We start from the raw sequence: 18,905 nt of genomic DNA, 5'->3' as shown, positions 1-18,905 counted from the left end.
TTTGAAGCAGCGAGGATGCCTGGATTTTCCGATCACTAGCGGCTTCAGTTTGTCGCTTCCAGTCATATTCGCACCGATGAGGACGGTCAATCTGTCCTTATTCAGCTTCCCGCCGGTGCACTTCTCTCCTTTGAATGAGAGGAATTTTGAAGGCAGTAACTTGAAAAATAATGCCGTCTCATCTACATTGTAGACGTTTTCAGGGTCGTATTCCTTTAGAATTTCGGGCAGCCGTCTTGCTTTTCACTCTCCACATGCCGTCGCATCGGCAGCGGCAGGTTCCCCTGCACGGAACACTACACCATTCCGGTCTTTAAACCTAGTCAGCCACCCATCGCTGCATGAAAAGCCTTCAATGCCGAGCTGGAGAGCGAATTCTTCTCCTTTAGCATGAATGAGTGGCCCGCTGATGGGGATGTTTTCGCTGTGGGCCCTTCGCAGCTGAAGCACGAGGCACTTCTCCAGGTGCTCGTGGTCAGCCGCTTGTAGTCTTTTTCGCTGGAGACCAAAGCGTGACGTTTCGAATGCCGCCCGCAGCTTGTCCTTGTCTTGGAGGATTCTCGTCAGGCTGCTCTTCAGGACGCCGTACTTCGTCGCAAGCGCCGTTTTTGTAAAGCAACCACTCTCGAAGTCATTGATAATATCCATCTTCTTTTCCAGCGCAAGCGCATTATGCTGTCGTTTCTGCGTAGCCATCGGATCCTGATTTCGTGACGAAATGTCGCTACAACACCAAAGAAAGGTTCTGAGGCAGGCCTAACTGAATACAGAACAGCAAGCACACCGCGGCAGCAAGCAGCAACGCAAGCGCACTGTGCAAGAAAACCGGAAACCGCCAGGAGGTCGTCGCAGTCGTCGGGGAGGTTGGGGGGAGGGGAGCAGTGATGCACATCGCGATGGCGCTGCACTTGCCCAACTAGTTTTGGTTTCGAGTTTGTTTTCGGTTCCGTTTATGCAATGGTCGAAAAACTTTAGTTCCGATTAACGAGATTTTTTTTACATTGCGTTGATAGAAAACCAACCAACTATGATGAGTTTGTTCCGTTTAAGCGTCTGTTCCGTTTAACCGATTTCCATTATCGAGAGTCTACTGTACTAGCATTTATTTATTTTTTTTTTTAAAACACATTAATTTTTCCACTTTGCAGTGACAGCACTGGAAGCAAGCTTTCAGCACATATGCTAGCGCTGCACTTTGTTCTGGCAGAACTCACCCAAAGGCATGTCTCTGTGTTCAAGGATTTCGACCACTTTCAATGCCTGGGCTTGGGTTCTCAATGGTATCCGCTCCATGAAGGCCTCAAGATACTCCCTGAGAGAATGTGCAAGCACAGCAAATGCAGCCACTTAGTCAAGCAGTGATAAATGTTACCACAGAAAACCATAACAAATTATACACATGCAAACATGCTACAGGAGTATGAATGGAGACAAGAAGAAAAATTAGATCGCAGATGAAGTTGGGTATGCCAAATTCAATAGAAACCATTTATAGTAAAGTCACAGGGACCAGCAAAGATCTTTACTATATCAGTTTTTGGTGATGACATGGTCCTGAAGATGCTGTATGGTAATTAAATAGGCACTTACTGAACATGCCTTGTTGCTTAATGAAAAAAACTTAGAAATACTTTCCATCTCTCCCTTATCATGTCTTTGTGCAAATTTATTCAGTTATAAAAATGTTTTACATCTTGTGGAAGTACCACTTAAGCATGAGGACAACATAGCTACGAATAGAACCAAATAAGATTTCATGCGAAAATCAGAGCCTTGCGTGAACACGGTGTCACGTTTTACTGTTTTCGTCTTTTAAAAGGCAATAAATGATAAATGCATGTGCAGTCTTGCAGTCAAGTGCTGCAAGACCGCACACGCTGCACCTCCACTTCTTGCCTCCACTGCCTCATGCTTCGTGCTGCACAATACTGTGAATGTTCACCCATTCTTCCCCTTCCCTATTTCTTGCTGTATTTTTACTATCCTTTACTTTCTAAACGGACCGCTCCACCTCCTTTCCATGTTTGTAAACAGCTTTACATTTTTTTTTCCTCCGCGCTGCGTGCTTTCCCTCACGGCTCCGAGGCTTCCTTAAAGTAGGCTTCTCCTGGTGGTAAAGCCGCTTGAACACAGTGTTATTTATTTATTTATTTTTTTTTTTTTTTCAAATATGAAAAATCTTTGCCTCGCGATTCTAGGTAGTGCACGGGTGGCAATGTCATATCGTGGGAGTCGTCGCCATGGCCAGATGCACTTCACTATAACCGATTTTTACCAAAAATGTCTTTACTATAAAAAGGCAAAAATGTACAGTTGTCTAGGGAAGATGAACTGGGACTTCAGTTTCACTTTACTATATCCGAGTTTACTATAGCAGGGTTCTACTACTTGAAAGAACACGTAATTCCAACTTCTAAATGCACCACACCACCCACCTCTACAAAGAAAAAATGCCCAAATTATCTCAAGGCCAGATTATCAAATGGTAAAAACAAACCTGCCGATAACCTGAATGCATCAAAATAAATTTATTTGGTGAAAAGTGCATCAACAGTCTCACATGGTCAAGGAGAAAACTGCACAGCAAATACTGGTTTTTGCAGTTGCACTAAATAAATGCTCTAAATGTGAATGAAATTCGGAACTAGGCTTAGCAAAGCAGGCATAGCAAAGGAGACCCTCACATTGTCTTTACACCTGCAGTCATGCAAAACACAGAGATGCACATGAACTGTAAAGACGTGTAATGGCCGCATTCAAATAATGGCCACACCCTTAACTTTGTAAAAAGAAATTGTACAAAAAAGATATATTTAAAAATTACCCGACTAAAAGCTACACCAGCAATACCAGCAAGGTGGGCACACTGCCGTGCAAAAAAATTCCAGAACGTTTTGCAATTGCTGTCGCCAGGTGAGGAGCGAAAATCGAGCATGGCAGCAGCGCATATCGGGAATAGCCAGCAAAAGCCACAGCTAGCCACAGCCATCTGTTTGCTCTTCTCATTTATCTCGGTCACCCAAGGCCCATCACCGCGGCTTGCCAATCACGTGCACTCTCGAAACCGGAACACATCTCTGCTCTGTTCTGTGCTTGTGAGCTCAAGTTTGTGTCTGAGTGGAGAAATAGGTAGGCTATACCACTCACTTTAACTCTTTCGTTACCACGAGAAAATGGCCGTTTTTCATACGTCTCAGTAGATATTTTTTTGCCAGTACAAATAATACTGCAGCACATGTTGCAGCATACAGAATTGTACATAATAGAATGCTCTTTCCAAAAACATAAATTACAAAGCAAAAAATTTAATAAATAACAAAAATAATTGCAAAATTTCCATTTTTTTAGGTAAGTTGATAAATATAAGATAGAAAATGCACAATATCTAGACGTTTTATTAACAAATGAAATTTAGAATGTACAAATTAAAGGTCAATCACCCAGGAACCCTGTGTAAAAAAAATAAACTATCTGTACAGCACCGTTCTTCAGCTACATAAGAAAAATCTGCAGGTGGAAACAGCCTCATTTTTCATGCTATGTGGTGAAGCAGTTCCTGGTTTGCGTAAGGCTCCAAGCCAGAACTGCTGAAAACTGGATGTAAATACCGGGTATAGATGTTGGACACGCGGCCGACCTTCAGGAATGGGTTTTTGTGGAATAAAACCACCCAGACTCAGAGTCAAGGCTCACTAGTGAGTAACTGGTGCCATTTTCAGGTAATTATCACCACTCAACTCCGTCAGATAACAAATCCGACAATATGATTCAATATTTGACTGGCTGGAAGTCTTTTGATCACAAAAATTTGATTTAATGCTGCATTACCACGAGCGCCAGGTTTTCATTTTTTCATTTTTTTTTTCATGCGCGGCCATCACACCCCTTTTCGCAACAACACATGCACATCAGTTCTCAAAAAAGTGCATAAAAAGTCAGAACGTCGGCAGAGTGGGAAAATTTAAACTGGTTCTACAAGTGCAGTGCTTAGACTAACCACTGGGTGTGCTAGGTGCACGAGCAACGATTCCAACATGTCGAAATCGATTTGAATAGGCGTGGTAACGAAAGAGTTAAGCTGAAAGCATCTGGGACACGGATGAGCCTGAAGTCACTACGAGCTCGGCGAAGGAGGACGAGGATTAATGTTTCCGCAATAATAAAGGCAGACATAACCGAAGATATTTATTCCGATGTCCTTTTCTCTGCGTAATGGCTGCACCCCGATTGTCACTCCAAATCACAGAAAAAGCATGCACAAAAAAAAAGTGCACAATGAAAATCAAGCTTTAGGAAGACTACCGAGAGATTACTTGCTCAACTAATCACATATTGATACAGCCAGCCTTTAAGAGCCTGTTTGAGTTAGCTGGCAAGCAAGCCAGCAGCGTCCAAATTAGACAGCATCTAGTGCCATAGACTCAAATAGATGCTAGCTCAGACCACACCAGCGGTACTATTTATGCAGGTTTCTGAATTAATGAAGTTTAAATCAGAGGGTTTTACAGTTCTGCTTTTCTTTTTTTTTTTTTCGCAAGACTATGAAGTTGCCGTTCCCATGAAAAGGCACAGGGAACACAAAAAGTTGCGAATAATAAATGGGCTCCATTTCATGCTTTAAGCCAGTACAAAATGAAATGCCATAAAATTATTACAACAATTGTTGACAAACTGATACACTGAAACCAAGAAGCTCTGAATTTAAAAAAAAGGAGAAAAAATGGGAACAAAGAAATGGGAACAGATGGGACAGATACAGTATAGAAAATCCTACATTTTTAATCAGTGGTGTCCGCTCATCCAAAAGCAAAACTATGTCTGCATTATCTCAACGCGGTTTAATGGCACACACTAATACCGGAATTTCCTCAATGATATTGTATCAACAAGCTTCATCAAGCTGTTGGGAATAGCTTTTCATCATGAAACCTGACAGAGTCGAAATAAAAATGAATTGAACTGAAAACTTCCCAACAGCTGCAGCATGCAGCAATGTTGTCCCTTACCGTCCCCGTCGAGGGCAGTGGTCAAGGTAGCCCACACCAACCTGCCAGAGGCTGCAACAAGAAGTAAGGCAAGTAAGACAAAGTGTTGCTCCACATAAGCCTTCTCGTAAACTAGCATACAATAATCTCAATATAACTGCAGCCCACAGTCTCACAGCAGTGTTTCCGAGCCAAGAGTTCCGCAGCAGCAACAGAGCTGAACGCGTAACGGGATATTGCATGAAAAGTCCACACAAATGAAATAGCACTTGGACAAAATTTAGCTAAAGGCAAACCAAGTTTTTCCATCTGTTTCTGGGCTCAAGATATACTCAAAATATCGATTAGTTTCAGCAGCCTACAACACCATAGCCACCCACAGTCATTCTCCTAAATTTTGTCAATATTAAAAACATTTATATTAGACTCCCTTTAAAGAAGGAGCACAGATGCCAAATTTAGGCTGCAATTCTCTTTTTGTTAATGATATTATTTATGTTAACGATACATTACTGCGATATAACTGCTGCTGGTTCACTCGTTGATTCCTATTCTTGTGGAAAGCTGGCTTTAGTGTTGCGGCAAATTAAAACAACGAAGGAGATTATAGCTTTCATCCCTCATGTAACCTGGACTTAACTTTGATGTCATAGCTAATGTTCTGCTGTTGACACCAAAATAGGCGAGAAAAAAAATTATTCATAAATTATTGCATGGTTGCAGGTGAAAACCATGTGGTGATCCATGTACAGTTATGTCTTATACATCATTACGAAGAATAATACACGCAATCCATATACTCTTTTAAGACGAGCTTCAGAGGACCAGAATATTTGTTCACCTCACGATAAGCGCTCATAAAGAAGACATGCGAGTATGCTGTGTCTATAAAAAATTATTTTTCTATGAAGTCCCGTATGAAGTCTACATATGAAGTCTAGTTATGAAGTCTACGTATGAAGCCTAAGTATGAAGTCTATGGGAGAAACATTCATGCAGTCTATGCAGGTAGATTTTCTTATGAAGTCTCCGTATGAAGTCTATGTATGAAGCCTACGTATAAAGTTTGCGGGAGAGACATTTATGCAGTCTATGCAGGCAATTTTTAATGAAGTCGTACTTTTTAAACTACAAGTTTGTAAACAGTTGAAAAATTCACCTGACAGCTGATGAGAGCTATGTTGCCTAGTATGCAGTATTTTCTTTGTTCTCTAATCTTTATTAATTAGTAAAACCTAGACAACTTTCTAATTATTGGCTTGAGGAAAAAATTGTCACCACAAAAGCTGTAGATAATCTTGAAAACAGCTTCGAAATGTTGGCACGAAGCTACAGTTTACAAAAGAAGTTTGTTAAACAATAACTAAGTGCAACAAAAAGAGCTTCTGCATGACAGCAGTGCGACTTCTGTGAATCGAGACACACCTCAGAGAACAAGATGCGCTTTTCTCTAGAGTGCTCTCTCCAATGAAGCTTGCACTGGGCAAGGGGCGTGAGCCAGCAGCAGACCATGACAGCTTTCTTTGAAGGTCAATAAATGAAGCTACGTAAACCTTACATTAGCAGAAAGTATTTCGAAACAACCTGCAACTTTCGCATTGACACTTTCTTCCTCAAGCTGATAATTAAAAAGTCAGTAATTAGATTTTACTAGTTGAATCAACTTTCGTGAATAAAGAAAATGCTGCAGACCAGGTAACTCAGAAGTTCCCAGTCGGTTTCACAAGACTAGCGCACTCAATTTTGTGATGAAAAGCTTGGTTAAGCTTGGTTAGTACTTCGCTATTCAAATCGGCTGTCATCTTTTTTTTTTTCCTCAACAGAAGTGTGCCGCTGGCCTTGAGTGCTTTTACACAGGGTTGCCTGCCGTTGTGGTCTTTGCAAAAGTTTGCCTTAACACAGGCACATGTGCAAAGCAGTTTGTTTTAAGTGGGATTTTGTTTCCACTGAGATTTATGGGAATCAAGCAAACAGTACACGACTGCTCAGCTCATCCAAGAGTTCACCTCATACAAGAATTTTTCTAAACGGGAGTATACCGTACTTCTAACTAGTCGTATACAGATGTTGCAGCACATACCTGTGATGCGTCATCAGGGACGATGCGTATTCCAAGATGAGGTGCTCCCTCAACTCGCTTGCATACCTGGAGTGCGAGGAAAGGCAATTTGTTAGCCCAGCAATGCTCGGCAAATCATGTAAGGTGGAAGCGGAAGAAATGGGAAGAGTTGTTAGTTTCTGTTTGCAAAACTGTATTGAATTCTTACAGGAAGTGGTGCATAAACTACATTTCTATGCATATTTTGCAAAACAAAGTGTTGGATGCAAAGTTAGTAGGAGGTCCAGGGAGTGTACAGACTGCTAAAGCTAACCCCATCGACAAAACAAGCAAAAATGTCAACAGTTTACTGCTACATTGCCAGGAGACGAAAATATTTCGATTCTTTTTTTGTAACTTCACAATTCTGGCAACTAGTCTCCTCATGAACACGATGGCTTACAACAGTGAGGGCACATGGAAGGTCACATCAAAGTCAAAATAAAAAAATATAAGGTGAAGCTGGTGTTGATGAGGATTATTTTCCACCAGAAAACAAGCCCAATTGCAAGCTGGTCAGGCAGCAGCTCCACTAACACTTGTTAAAACAGAAAAAAAAGAAAAGATCTGAACACCACCTTGGCATTTCAAAATCAGTCACCTGAATATACACACTAGCTCTGTTGACCCAAATTTTTATTTCAAATACAGTCGCCGACCGATATTGCGTGCAAGCCGACTTACTTGTACGGCCACGTAGTACCCCGCAGAGGCATATTGACCACTTTTTCAAGCCGCTCGCTAAATAAAGTGACTTTTTTTTTTGCGTGAATTCGTTTTTTCGGACTGCCTGATTTTCCGGACGCTATCTCCACCCCTTGAGAGTCCGAAAAATCAGTCGATGACTGTACTGACAGAAAAGCAGATGAAGCTATAGCAGGACTCATTACCATTTACCAAAGCACTTAACGGTGACAAACAGCTGGTGACACTATACCAAAACTCATTGGCATTTATCAGAGCATTTAACAAAGAAAAAAGCCTGCACATAAGTAATTACCTTAAAAAACAATATGAAACTGAGAATATATGATATGGGTATAAATAAGGTTTCTGCATTTTCTTTTTACACATATAGTGCTTGCAGCAGAACCAATAGCAGACTCAAGTAGACTAGTATACTCAGTTAGGTTAGAACATCGGTTACGGAAGTGCACCGCTACATGTGATGTAGAGACCATGTGAAAAAGTGGAGCCCCTAAGGATGAGAGGACACTTTCCATTTCATTACAGTATCCCTCAATTCCATTGGACTGTAAAAAGCTACCGCACCAAAGGAAAAAATAAATTCCGAAAAATGCCTAATCACATTGCGTGTTAAATGCAATGGCATTAGGAGCTGTTGTTCCGGAACATTAAGCCACTCTCCCCCTCAAAATATACAATTTTACAAACTGTGCACAAATGACAACCATTTGCAAGCATTAGTTTCGTTTGGTTTGGGGGTTTGACATCTCAAAGCGACTCAGGCTATGAGAGATGCCATAGTGGAGGGCTCTGGAAATTTCGAACACCTGGGGTCCTTCAGCGTGCACTGACATCGCACAGCACACGGGTGACTTGCTTTTCGCCACCACCGGAAAGCGGCCATTGAGGCCGGCATTCCATCCCACACCCTTGGGAACAGTAGTCGAGCGCCGTAACCAATGCGCCACCCTGACGCATTAGTTATGCATTAGTCAAGCCTTCTGTGGTGTCAACCTCTACCATAAGGCATTTCATTTTATGCTTTGGTTAGGCCTGTTTGAATATTCACTATGTTGAAATATTCGGTTAAAGATAAAGTATTCAATATCTGAATCGTTCCGAGCATTTGGTACTGAGATCTCAAAGTATTTGTGGGTAATGTCTGTCGAACACTCGTATTGTGCGGTTTCAGTTTAACATACCTCTCCTCTCGGATGGCACCACGAAGAGCTAGCATGGGGCATATGGGAATGGGAGCTTATCTCTGACACCTGATAACGGGTGGTGCTCTGTGTATGCCTAGCAGGTTCATTAATGCACTTGATAACCACAGTTGGAGTCCCAGAGGTAAGTCCCACACCACCCCTTAAATATGTCGGCTCTACATACAGGTGATCTTGCCTGATTCCAATAGCCATTTTCACAAAAGGCAGACAGTGCAATAAGTGTGGCAGAGCTTTAACACATTTTTTAAAATTCCTTTTTCATGCAATGGACCTGTGGTTTGAAAATGCTTATTGCGTTGAAATTTCTGTACGCAGGCATGTTCTGAATACACATTCGCTTCAAAGCTATTCGAACAAAATTACTATACACTTCCAATTCGCTTTGAACCAGAACACTACAGTTTTTGATTTAGCTTCGACTAACAGAACATTTGATGGTTAACAAAGAGTCGACAGTCTTTTACCCAAAACAACCATCCCAATGCAGTTTCCACGCCAATGAGAACTCTTTGTAAGTTAAGGCGACAATCACGATTCCCCTAAAAGTCCCTAGCAGCAGAAATACAGTGAGAAGGTCCACTCACTCTGGGTGGCTTGCTTCCATCTGGCCAGCATGGAACAGCAGATCCGAGAGATGAGCCGAGAACCACCAGCTGTCCAGGAACTGGCTGCATCACGTGACAGAAAGGACCGTCAGCTGCTGTCACATGTTAGGTGAGCAGGCTTGCAGGAATCAAGACAGGCGACATCAAATCAGGCATGGCACCTACGTGGACTAGAACTCGCACACTAATTGACCGCATTCAAAGTGGGACAAGGCAGTCGAAACTACTATTTTTGCTAATCCTGCTTAGATGCTATTTTCAAATTCAGCAAACTGCTGCGATTATATCATGCGGATGTCCGGGTGGCAGCTTCCACAATGTCTGTCACCCTTCTTGCACTAAATATATTAAGCACCTTAAATACAGGAGTGGAAGTTTGGAGTAGCTTTGGAGCAATCAAACTTGTCTATAAGGTCAACCGCTTTTGATGATTGCAAGTTTTTGTTCCCAACATGCAAAAATAACCAATTTGATTTCTGTCTATTCAACGCTCTACACCCGTATCACTGACAAGACAAAACAAACAGCCAAAACATATAGGACTCCCTTTAATCAAAACTCGACGGGGACAAGGAAATCTGTTTCGTTTATTGGCAGTTTTGTTTAAGAGTCGTGACCCTTCAAAGCTTGTTAAAAAGCGCCATTTCCTCCACGTTGAAGACGCAGCTCGGCTTGTAATTTGCAAGGACGTCTTGAAGCTTCTGCTGCTGCCAGTCAGAGCAAACATCATTATCTACCATGGCACTTTCTACCTGCTATTGTGCGAAAAACAAGGCCGTGGCGCTTTTTGAAACGGCTTAACCAGCCATCGCTGAATTTAAAGTCTTCAATTTTAATCTGTAGTGCAATGTCTCTCGCCTTCTCCTCTAAAATAGGCCCGGTCACTGGAAGATTGGAACTTCGAGCATGCTTGAACCACAGGAAAAGTGCTTTCTCAAGGTCCTCATGTTCAGCCAGATGCATCCTTTTCCTATCATGGGTGAAAGCGCCGCTGTTATATGCTTTTTCAATCTTGTCACGATCCTTCAGAATCCCTGAAAGCGTGCACTTTAGGATGCCATGCCTTTTTGCGATAGCAGTTTCCGACTCCTTGGCACACTTCACATCATCAAAAACTTTCATCTTGGCTTTTAAGGGGAGACACCCCTCTTAGAACATTTTTTTCTTATTTATGGACCGATTTGGATTAAACTTGCATCACTTATGTATTTTGACATGCTGATTTTAAATATATAATTGTCTCTTTTGTAGAGTGCATAGTTTTAAGAATTTTGCCTAATTAATGTTCTTTAGTTTTGTAAATGTTGCCTCATCATAATTGCATATATTTCAGTCTTATTGCACTCTTCAAAAAATGATACCAATAGTACAAATAGTTCAAGAGATATCGCTCCTCCAAAACTGCAGCACCCTCAAAAATGCTGTTTCGAGAAAACAAGGGAAAGCATGTCAGAACATGTAGATCTAAATTATGGAAAGTTTTGACATATCAAATGGTTGGAAAGTAGATTAAAGTAAAAGTTAATGTTTTATACCAATTTGAGCCAAAGTTACACCATAAAAGAAAAAAAAAAAAAGACTCAATGAAAGGTCTATTTTGGTGCCAAGACTACCTTTTCAGTACATTTTCCGGTATGGTCATTACATTTACCTTGGTGTCAAAAGATACACGAGGTTAGGTTTAAAGAAAATAACTAGCAAGAGCAGGCCCAGAAATATTGATCTGGTGACTGTCCAAAATTCAATTTCGGGAAATCGGCGAAAAACGTTTTGGTCATATGTTTGAATTACCAAGGCTAGCAGTAACTCGATAAAATTAGTTATGACTGGTTTCTGGTGTGGATGCACCGTTTCCCATCGAGATAATTGTCCCTGTAACTCGAAAGCAAATTTATTTCGAGAAAGTTCGCGATTCCGCATGCCGGGCGTCACTCCGCATGCCGCGCGTGACGCCGTTTCGCGATCGCCGCTGCCGCCGCGCCACTAACTTTTCTGAGCGCTCGATCTGTCGCGCCCATGAAAACTGCTTAGGTATCACTTTTTCAACTGCATCATCACGATTGCGATGCTCGCAAGCAGCAGGAATCGCCTCGAGGAAATCGTTTGCTCTCCTATCTGTCGCGCCGAGCACCACCGGCTACGCCCTTAAGGCTGAACCACATGGCAGCATTTCTTCGGCGCCGCGTCGGCGTCGCGGATATCGGCGTCGCCGGAGGTGCAATTCTGGCCCTTGAAGCGAGACGACGCTGAAAGACGCAGGTATCTGGAGGGGCCAGATCTCAGCGTCGACGCCGAAAATTATTCGCAGGTGGGGACCAACGACAAGCCACGCATGGGCAGCTGCGGCACCAACCGCCACAGGCTCAACTCGTTTCCGCGGAAGCAACAGCTCCTCTTTTTGTCCGCGTGCATGCCTGCGCCTTTTGATGCCCTTGCCTCCCCCACCCTCCCCAGTAAGTTCCCGCCGTCGCTGAATAGGACGATTTTAGCTACGGACGAGGGACAATTGTTCGAACGTCCAGGATTCTCCCACGCCTTGCCTTGCAGACGCCAGTTCGTACGCCGTCATGTGTTTGGTCGCCCTTTCCGGCGCGCGCCGAGCGCCAACGCTCATAGACGAGACGCTGATGAGAAGCCGAAGAAGCGCTGCCATGTGGTCGGGCCTTTATCGTCCCATCGCGGAGCGTAGGCGCTGATAGCTGATAACAGCATGCGGCGTTGCCGCGTCACCAGCGCGCCTCTTATCTCTATCTTTCTTCGATTTCTAGGCCAGAATGAAGCTCGAACCTAAATTTTCCCCATTTTACGCCGCGGTCATGACGACGGGACGTTGCTAAGCCAGCTAGGCCTACGCGACCTTTTCAAAATGGCGCCAGGCCGCAAGCAGTCGATGCGGGCAGCCAACCGAAAGTGGTTATTTGTGTCACATGCTTTCGGAGCCCAATAGCAGCGTGTGTTTCACGCAAACTTGTCCCTTTGTTTTCTGCTTCGGATGTTTGCTCACAGACGCCGATTGTGACATGGGAATAGCCTGAATCACCATCTTTCGAACGAGACCAAAATGATGCCTGTGGAGCGCGTATTTCTCGATCTGCGCTCGATCAAACCTCAGCGTGATTTGACCTCAATTTAAAGGGCCAAACGTTCAGATTCGCATTTTTGGAACGCTGTAACGTGTGGAATTAGGCGGTATTTTTCAACCAAAATTTGCAGATAGTTGCGGAAACATCTCAGGACTGCAAAAAAGAAGAAATAAAAAATCAGATTTTTATGCCGATTTTCGGCCGCAAAGAGCCATGTCCCCCCTTAAAGACAACGCATTATGGAGACGCTTTCTAGCAGCTTCTTCCATACTGCACGCCAGAAAGAAGTCACTAAGCACAGCCACGGAACAGAGCAAAATGGCACCCTCACAACAAAAAACAAGGCGTGCAAGGTACTGGATAGGATTGGATTCTGGATATCAACATCAACAAAGACGACTCATGCACAGTTTCGGTTTCGTTTATCCATGTTGCAATCAAAATGGGGTTTCGATTGTTCAGCACGACTCTACACTGATTGTATATGAAACCAATGACTTTTTTTGAAATTGTTTCATTTAAAAGGAGTTTCTGTTTATGCGGGTTTCGTTTAGCGCGCGTCCACTGTACACATATTTAAGACAACACAACTGACCTGAGGAAAAATTGGGAAAAGACTGGCAGCAAGCCGAATGTATGCTTCTACACTTTATAAGTGAACTAAGTCTAACTATTTTGACATGACAGACTCCAACGTGGAGTCTACCACTGTGCTGTGCTCAAGCAGCACCACTAGTTTGGCGATAACATCAATGAGCAGCACATTTCCACTATCTTGTGTGTATCCTTTTTGAGCATATGCCTGTGCTGAAAAATTGCAGGGCACTGGTCAATAGTCCCTTCAGGAAGGATAGGCTGCACTCAAGGGTAGCCTTTTCCTTCTCCAGATTCTTTTGCTTCATAGCCTTCTTCCCGTGGCTCCTCATGGTTCCACCTGAGCGAAAATGGCGCGTCCTTAATTTACACCCCTGTCACACGGTCATTTTCAAAGGCGATTGAGTCGATAGCCTTCAAGATTTTCAATCGCGATCTAACTCGAAGGAGTTGTGCCGCTGTTACACAGCAAAACTCGAAGGCTGTTGAAATAGTTCTGGTGGTTGGGCGCCAAACTTTTGTGACGCCACTATCGTTGCTTTCAGTTCTGCTTAAAGAGCTAAAATCTCTCTATAAATGCAAAATAAAATATAACTGTCACCTTTTTTAGTAACTGCAGGTGTTTCCCTTAGAAGGATAAGAGCTGGGGCGGCCCTTACCCCGTCAGTAACATGCCGATGGGAATCTCAAGCAAACATCAGACTAACCACATGCCCGAAGTGTTCCACACCAACTGCAGAAGTGGATGTTCGCCACCTGCTGTGGACTTGTGCAGGGACAAGGGCATCAAGGACAGATTCTGCGTGAAGTGGGACTATCCCCAACAAGGGAAGAGGACTTCTCTAAATGGCTCACCGACAACAAGAGTGAGAGCCTGCTCCGGTTCCTTACCGAAAATAATTTACACAAGTTTCTATAATATGCCTTATGTCAAGCTTGCGTAAAAAAAAAAAAAAAAAAAAAAAAAAACTGCAGGTGTTTAGTTGTTATTCAAGGACAACTGTTTTTTTTTTAAACACGCTGACGTTCATCCGGCGGTGCTTTTCATTGTGTTTGCTTTTCTCGACAGCGCATGTTACAGTGGTAGAGAGTACATAAATAATGCGCCTTAAAAAGAGCGATGCTATTTTAAAATAATTACGGAAATTAATATTTTGCAGCGTAAATTAAAGATACTATAAAATAACAACGCTCGTTCATGCCTTTGTATCGTAAGCATGCTGTGCACGTGTGTGCGTGATGCTACTCGGGTCAACGCTAGCAAAGTTGCGCGACGTTCAAAGGCCTTCGAGATCTCGATGGAGTTCTGAGCTGCTCCGCTGACTCACTATCATCAGAATGGTCACTGAAAACGCCCATGTGGTAGCTTTCGAAAACCTTCGAATCGATAGACAGTTGGTTCGAGCGCCTTCGAAATGTCTGTGTGACAACGGTATTACACCCATTGGTGACAGGCCCGCATGGCTTTCCAACGCTCTTGAGAACATGTCTACTGAATGACACCTTTGTGGCATCACCCCCTTACGCTTTTGTCTGACATAAACTCTACACGCTTGTTACTAACAAAGAGGCAGGGTAGTGAAGTACCTGCTTGCTTTCACAACTGGACCCCTAGAAAAACTTGAGTTCTGTGTTGTCAGACAACTTTCTTAACGGCTCAAGGTACCTGCCGTGACTGCTTCGCCCACTTCTCTCACCACCGGCAATTCAAAAGGCTTGGAGAAGGCGCTATGCAAAGTGCACAGAACATTTATTTTCGTAATTATTTCCCTCCAATCATCTGTAGCTTGTTTTAAATTTACTTGCAAACTAGTTACTCTGTCTGCTTTCCTAGTTTATGAAACTTATACATATTAAGCTTAGCGCAAGATGCATCGTTACTTTGCCACCGTTGTGCTGCCTGTTTCAACTAAGGCTGCTCCTAGAGTGTGTGCACAGAACTCGGAGTATGTCATCACCCCGGTGTGCTTCTCACGGTCGCTTAATCAAATTGCATTGAATCGCATTTTTGCAGAAGTATCATTAATAGTCCCCTGTGCACCAAAAATCTGTGTTCTGCTAAATTACATGGCAGAGCATCGGGGCTGCCAGTTTGCAGCAGTTTTTTGAAGCAATACTGCATTTCGGAGCAGGATGGAGCAGGAAAAGCATTTTGGAGCCGAATGGAGCAAATGGAGCAGCACTTCCACCCCTGGTTAAAATATTACATTAGTAGCTCACCTGGCCTCTCGAATAACCAGGGGCAAGTCGAACCGGAATGCTGCCAACAGAATGTTGTCCATGCTTCCAGAAGGCTCCACCCCTCCAAACGCTGACGCACAGTCCTGTTTGTCAACAGAGAAACGTGGCATCATCCTAATAGTGTGTACAGTGTACACAGCCAAAATCAGCACAGTCTGCCTGATGTATGTCATCAGTGCCAGCAACCACGTAAATTACTCTTAGTAGCAGTAAATTATTATCTTTTTCAATATCTAATGCTCACTCTCAATAACAAAAGTGCTCATTTCCTGTGGCATTGGCACCATTGTGCAGTTCCATAATGTAACACAACGAATATGTTTTGCACCCTGGGCAGTTCAAAATTTTCTTGAGATGTATGGCACAAGGACAAGCCACCAAAGGTCAGATGGCAAAGTCAGGTCACTCACCTCTGCAAGGTCAGCCAGCATCTGTGGCTCGTACGTTGGACAGGTGTAGGTCACCAGGGTGACCAGGTAGTTGTACCACGTTGAGCACAGCTCCCTGAAAAGTACAACAGCGTTGAAAAACTGACAATTAAGGCAAAAGTCTTTCCTGATTTGAATATGTAACTTTCCCTTTGTAACAGGTGGTCCTTACGAGGAAAAAAAAAACAAAGAATGATGACAGTAGTGACAACAATAATGATGCAGTTGGCAATAATAATGATAACGGCAGCGGTGATGCCGATGACTACGCAGTTAGAAACAGTCCTGTAAAGTGGCTTTCACTATTTCCGCTCCCAAGCAGGCTTAAGCGCCCTCCTATAATTTTTCAACTGATAGTATTGATATTGTTACACTCCTTTACAGCTATGTCTTCATAGCTAAGCCAGTACCATGCGTGACACAGTGAAATGAAGCAAGCAACTGTTTATCAAAGGGAATGTTTGAAAAAGTTGTTTTGCGCTCTATACTAATTACAAACACCAATTTGTTATTTCAGGTTGATTTGCTGTCTGTGTCCGATGACAAACAGTTGCATACTGTGCAAAGCTAGCGGCCTTGCTTCTCAAGAGCACTTAAAGGTTAACCTCGCAGATTTGCTCATCGAGGACGAGCATTAATTCTGAAAACGTAAAAGCTGCTGGAAATATTAACGCGATCTCCGTGGCAGGTTCAGTTATCAAAAATGGTGCCCTTGTGAAACGAAACTGCAACAACAACATGGTCACGTGACATTAAATCAGTGATCTCTAATCAAATGGTTGTCAAATGACCATGGTCGAGGCCACTTTTTTTTCCGCTGCTGCTTTTTTATCCATAACATTCTCCAGGTACATTGTACGCTTTTTAAGAAAAATGACAAAATAATGACAAGCACACAACTCAATTCTTTGGTAACATCAGGATATCTCACTAGCCTGCATTAAAATCACTGGCAGTTGTTAAATATTCATAACTGGTGAATACAATGAACAAAAAAAAATAATGGTAAATAAAACACACACCTTACTCTTCCAAGGGTTTCCTTGTCGCCCATTAAAATCTGCAAAAAGTAGGACAAAATGTCATTAAGCTACGGACACTCCTTAAGTGGCAAAGAACGAGGAAATGCTTGCACACCGGCCAAACTGTAACAAATAAGCCAGCTTATAACAAACTTCACTGCCATATACCATTCGTCTTTTAATATACTAAGCTCACATATTAGGTAGTGTATTAGAGCACTGAGCTCTAATACAATTAGAATGCATGGTTGTAAATAACTACTTCTAATTAGTTACTGTGATTCAGAATTGAACTTAACGCTACATCAAGTGATACATCATGGGATAGATTATGTCATGTAACTGCACTGAGCTAATTGTAGGTCGTAATTACTGGCAATTCGTTATTTACAACTAAAAATTGAATTTTAAGCTACAATGTCATGTCACTGAAATGGTTTCGAAGATTAGACAAAAGCAAACATTGAATCACGCAAAACCATGCAAAAACAGAGTTATCACTCGTCTAAACTTGGTTCAACCATGGTTAAACCAAGTTAAACCACAAAGAAGAAACAAACAGGATGCTTTCCTGTCTGCTCTAGCGCACCTCTGCACTTCGATGCACCAAACAACGCGAGGACCTTTTGTGCGTTACTCCAGACATGTAAGAACTGAGATAAAAAAAGAAGAGCCAGTCACCTTGCAGGCCGTTTCCAGCTCAGGCAAGAGGGAAAATTCGCCGTCCTCAAAGTGTCGTTCACACTGGGCAGCCCAGGTCTGCCACCAAACATGCAGCTCCCGCGACGGCGTCTGGTGGGATCCCTGCACAAAAACAAGCACAACTCTATCACAGCACTCCAATACAAAGTACGCAAAAGACCTGACAGCAGGAGAGAACATTAGCATGACGAAGAATGCACAGTGTACAAGCTGTAAGAGAAAACAGCATCGTAGTGTGGTGCAGTGATAGATAGACAGATAGGTAATCAATAAGATTCCCCTTTTTAATGGGGTGGTGACAAATGTCACGCTAGCTCGCAATATGCAGAGCGCTCAATATTTTTAATCGATTAACTATTTGCTCTGCAGAGTCCGAAACTACTCTCTTTGACTTCTTCTGCCAATCCTTCCCCGTTTCACAATTTAGCGCGCCATGACTGTCCCGAAACTGTAGTGCTTTTCAAATCCCAGCGGCGTCGGCATTATGCGCCGGTGGTTGAAGTGCCTTACGTTCTATAATATGTTCAATTGTTCCCTTCTTTGCATGCAGCAGCAGGAGAAAATGTCATCTCTGCTGTCAAACTTTTGCCGGTAGCATTTCGTCCTCACGTACACGGCAATATCCTCGAAAAGTAAACCGCCACCTTCAGAACTGTCAAAAGTGTTTCCCTTTAAATTTATGGCACTCTTAGCAGCACAACTTGGTTGCTTATTCGGCACATTTGTGCAACCCTGGCAAAGCCCATGTAGTAGCTCTAAACATAGTGAACAGTGCCCTCTTTGAGTGGCTCTACCTAATTGATGAGACAAGCCAACGAGCTCTCTTGGTGATCTGTGTGTGTCTTCTCGTGAAAGAAACTTGTTTCGCATGCGTGCACATGCTTTTTTGCTCCTGCCGGGATGCTGCTGTGTAAGAAACTTGTTCGGTGCGTGCGCGCACACTTTAAAGAATGGGCATTTTGCATGCTCTCGAATTTTTCTGATGCCAGTGAGTAATCACTTACTAAGTGAAATGGAAAAAAAAAAAAAAAAAAGAAGGCTGCTTTCGACGAATCTGCGGCACAATTGCATTTTGCTTTTTGATGTCTTTATACTTAAGCAACGGTTCATTTGTGCTAACACTAAACAGCTCACCAAAAGGTCGTTAATCGAACCTCGCCGCATTTTGATTTGCACAAAATGCGAAACCGTATTTCGTGATGCCACTGCGCATGACCGAACCAAGAAAGAGTGT

General features: G+C 42.9%; 1 protein-coding gene across 3 annotated transcripts in view; it reads right to left on the bottom strand.

Moving 5' to 3' along the window:
- The window catches only part of Nup75 (nuclear pore complex protein Nup75), an 81,261-nt gene that overhangs the window by 30,629 nt on the left and 31,727 nt on the right, over positions 1-18,905 (bottom strand). For all 3 annotated transcript variants that reach the window (XM_084598507.1, XM_084598504.1, XM_084598506.1), the window contains exons 10-17: positions 17,651-17,773; positions 16,970-17,007; positions 15,930-16,023; positions 15,499-15,602; positions 9,581-9,664; positions 7,066-7,131; positions 5,007-5,057; positions 1,215-1,312 (exon numbers count right to left, since the gene is read on the bottom strand). In XM_084598507.1, the coding sequence (XP_084454633.1) occupies positions 1,215-1,312; positions 5,007-5,057; positions 7,066-7,131; positions 9,581-9,664; positions 15,499-15,602; positions 15,930-16,023; positions 16,970-17,007; positions 17,651-17,773 (658 nt within the window). The remainder of the gene's footprint in view (positions 1-1,214; positions 1,313-5,006; positions 5,058-7,065; positions 7,132-9,580; positions 9,665-15,498; positions 15,603-15,929; positions 16,024-16,969; positions 17,008-17,650; positions 17,774-18,905) is intronic.

This window comes from Amblyomma maculatum, chromosome 3 (assembly GCF_055883805.1).
Source record: "Amblyomma maculatum isolate TAMU_Amacu chromosome 3, ASM5588380v1, whole genome shotgun sequence".
NCBI classification, from domain to species: domain Eukaryota; kingdom Metazoa; phylum Arthropoda; class Arachnida; order Ixodida; family Ixodidae; genus Amblyomma; species Amblyomma maculatum.
Note: the sequence above shows the minus strand (reverse complement) of the source record. Positions and strands in the feature narration are given on the sequence as shown.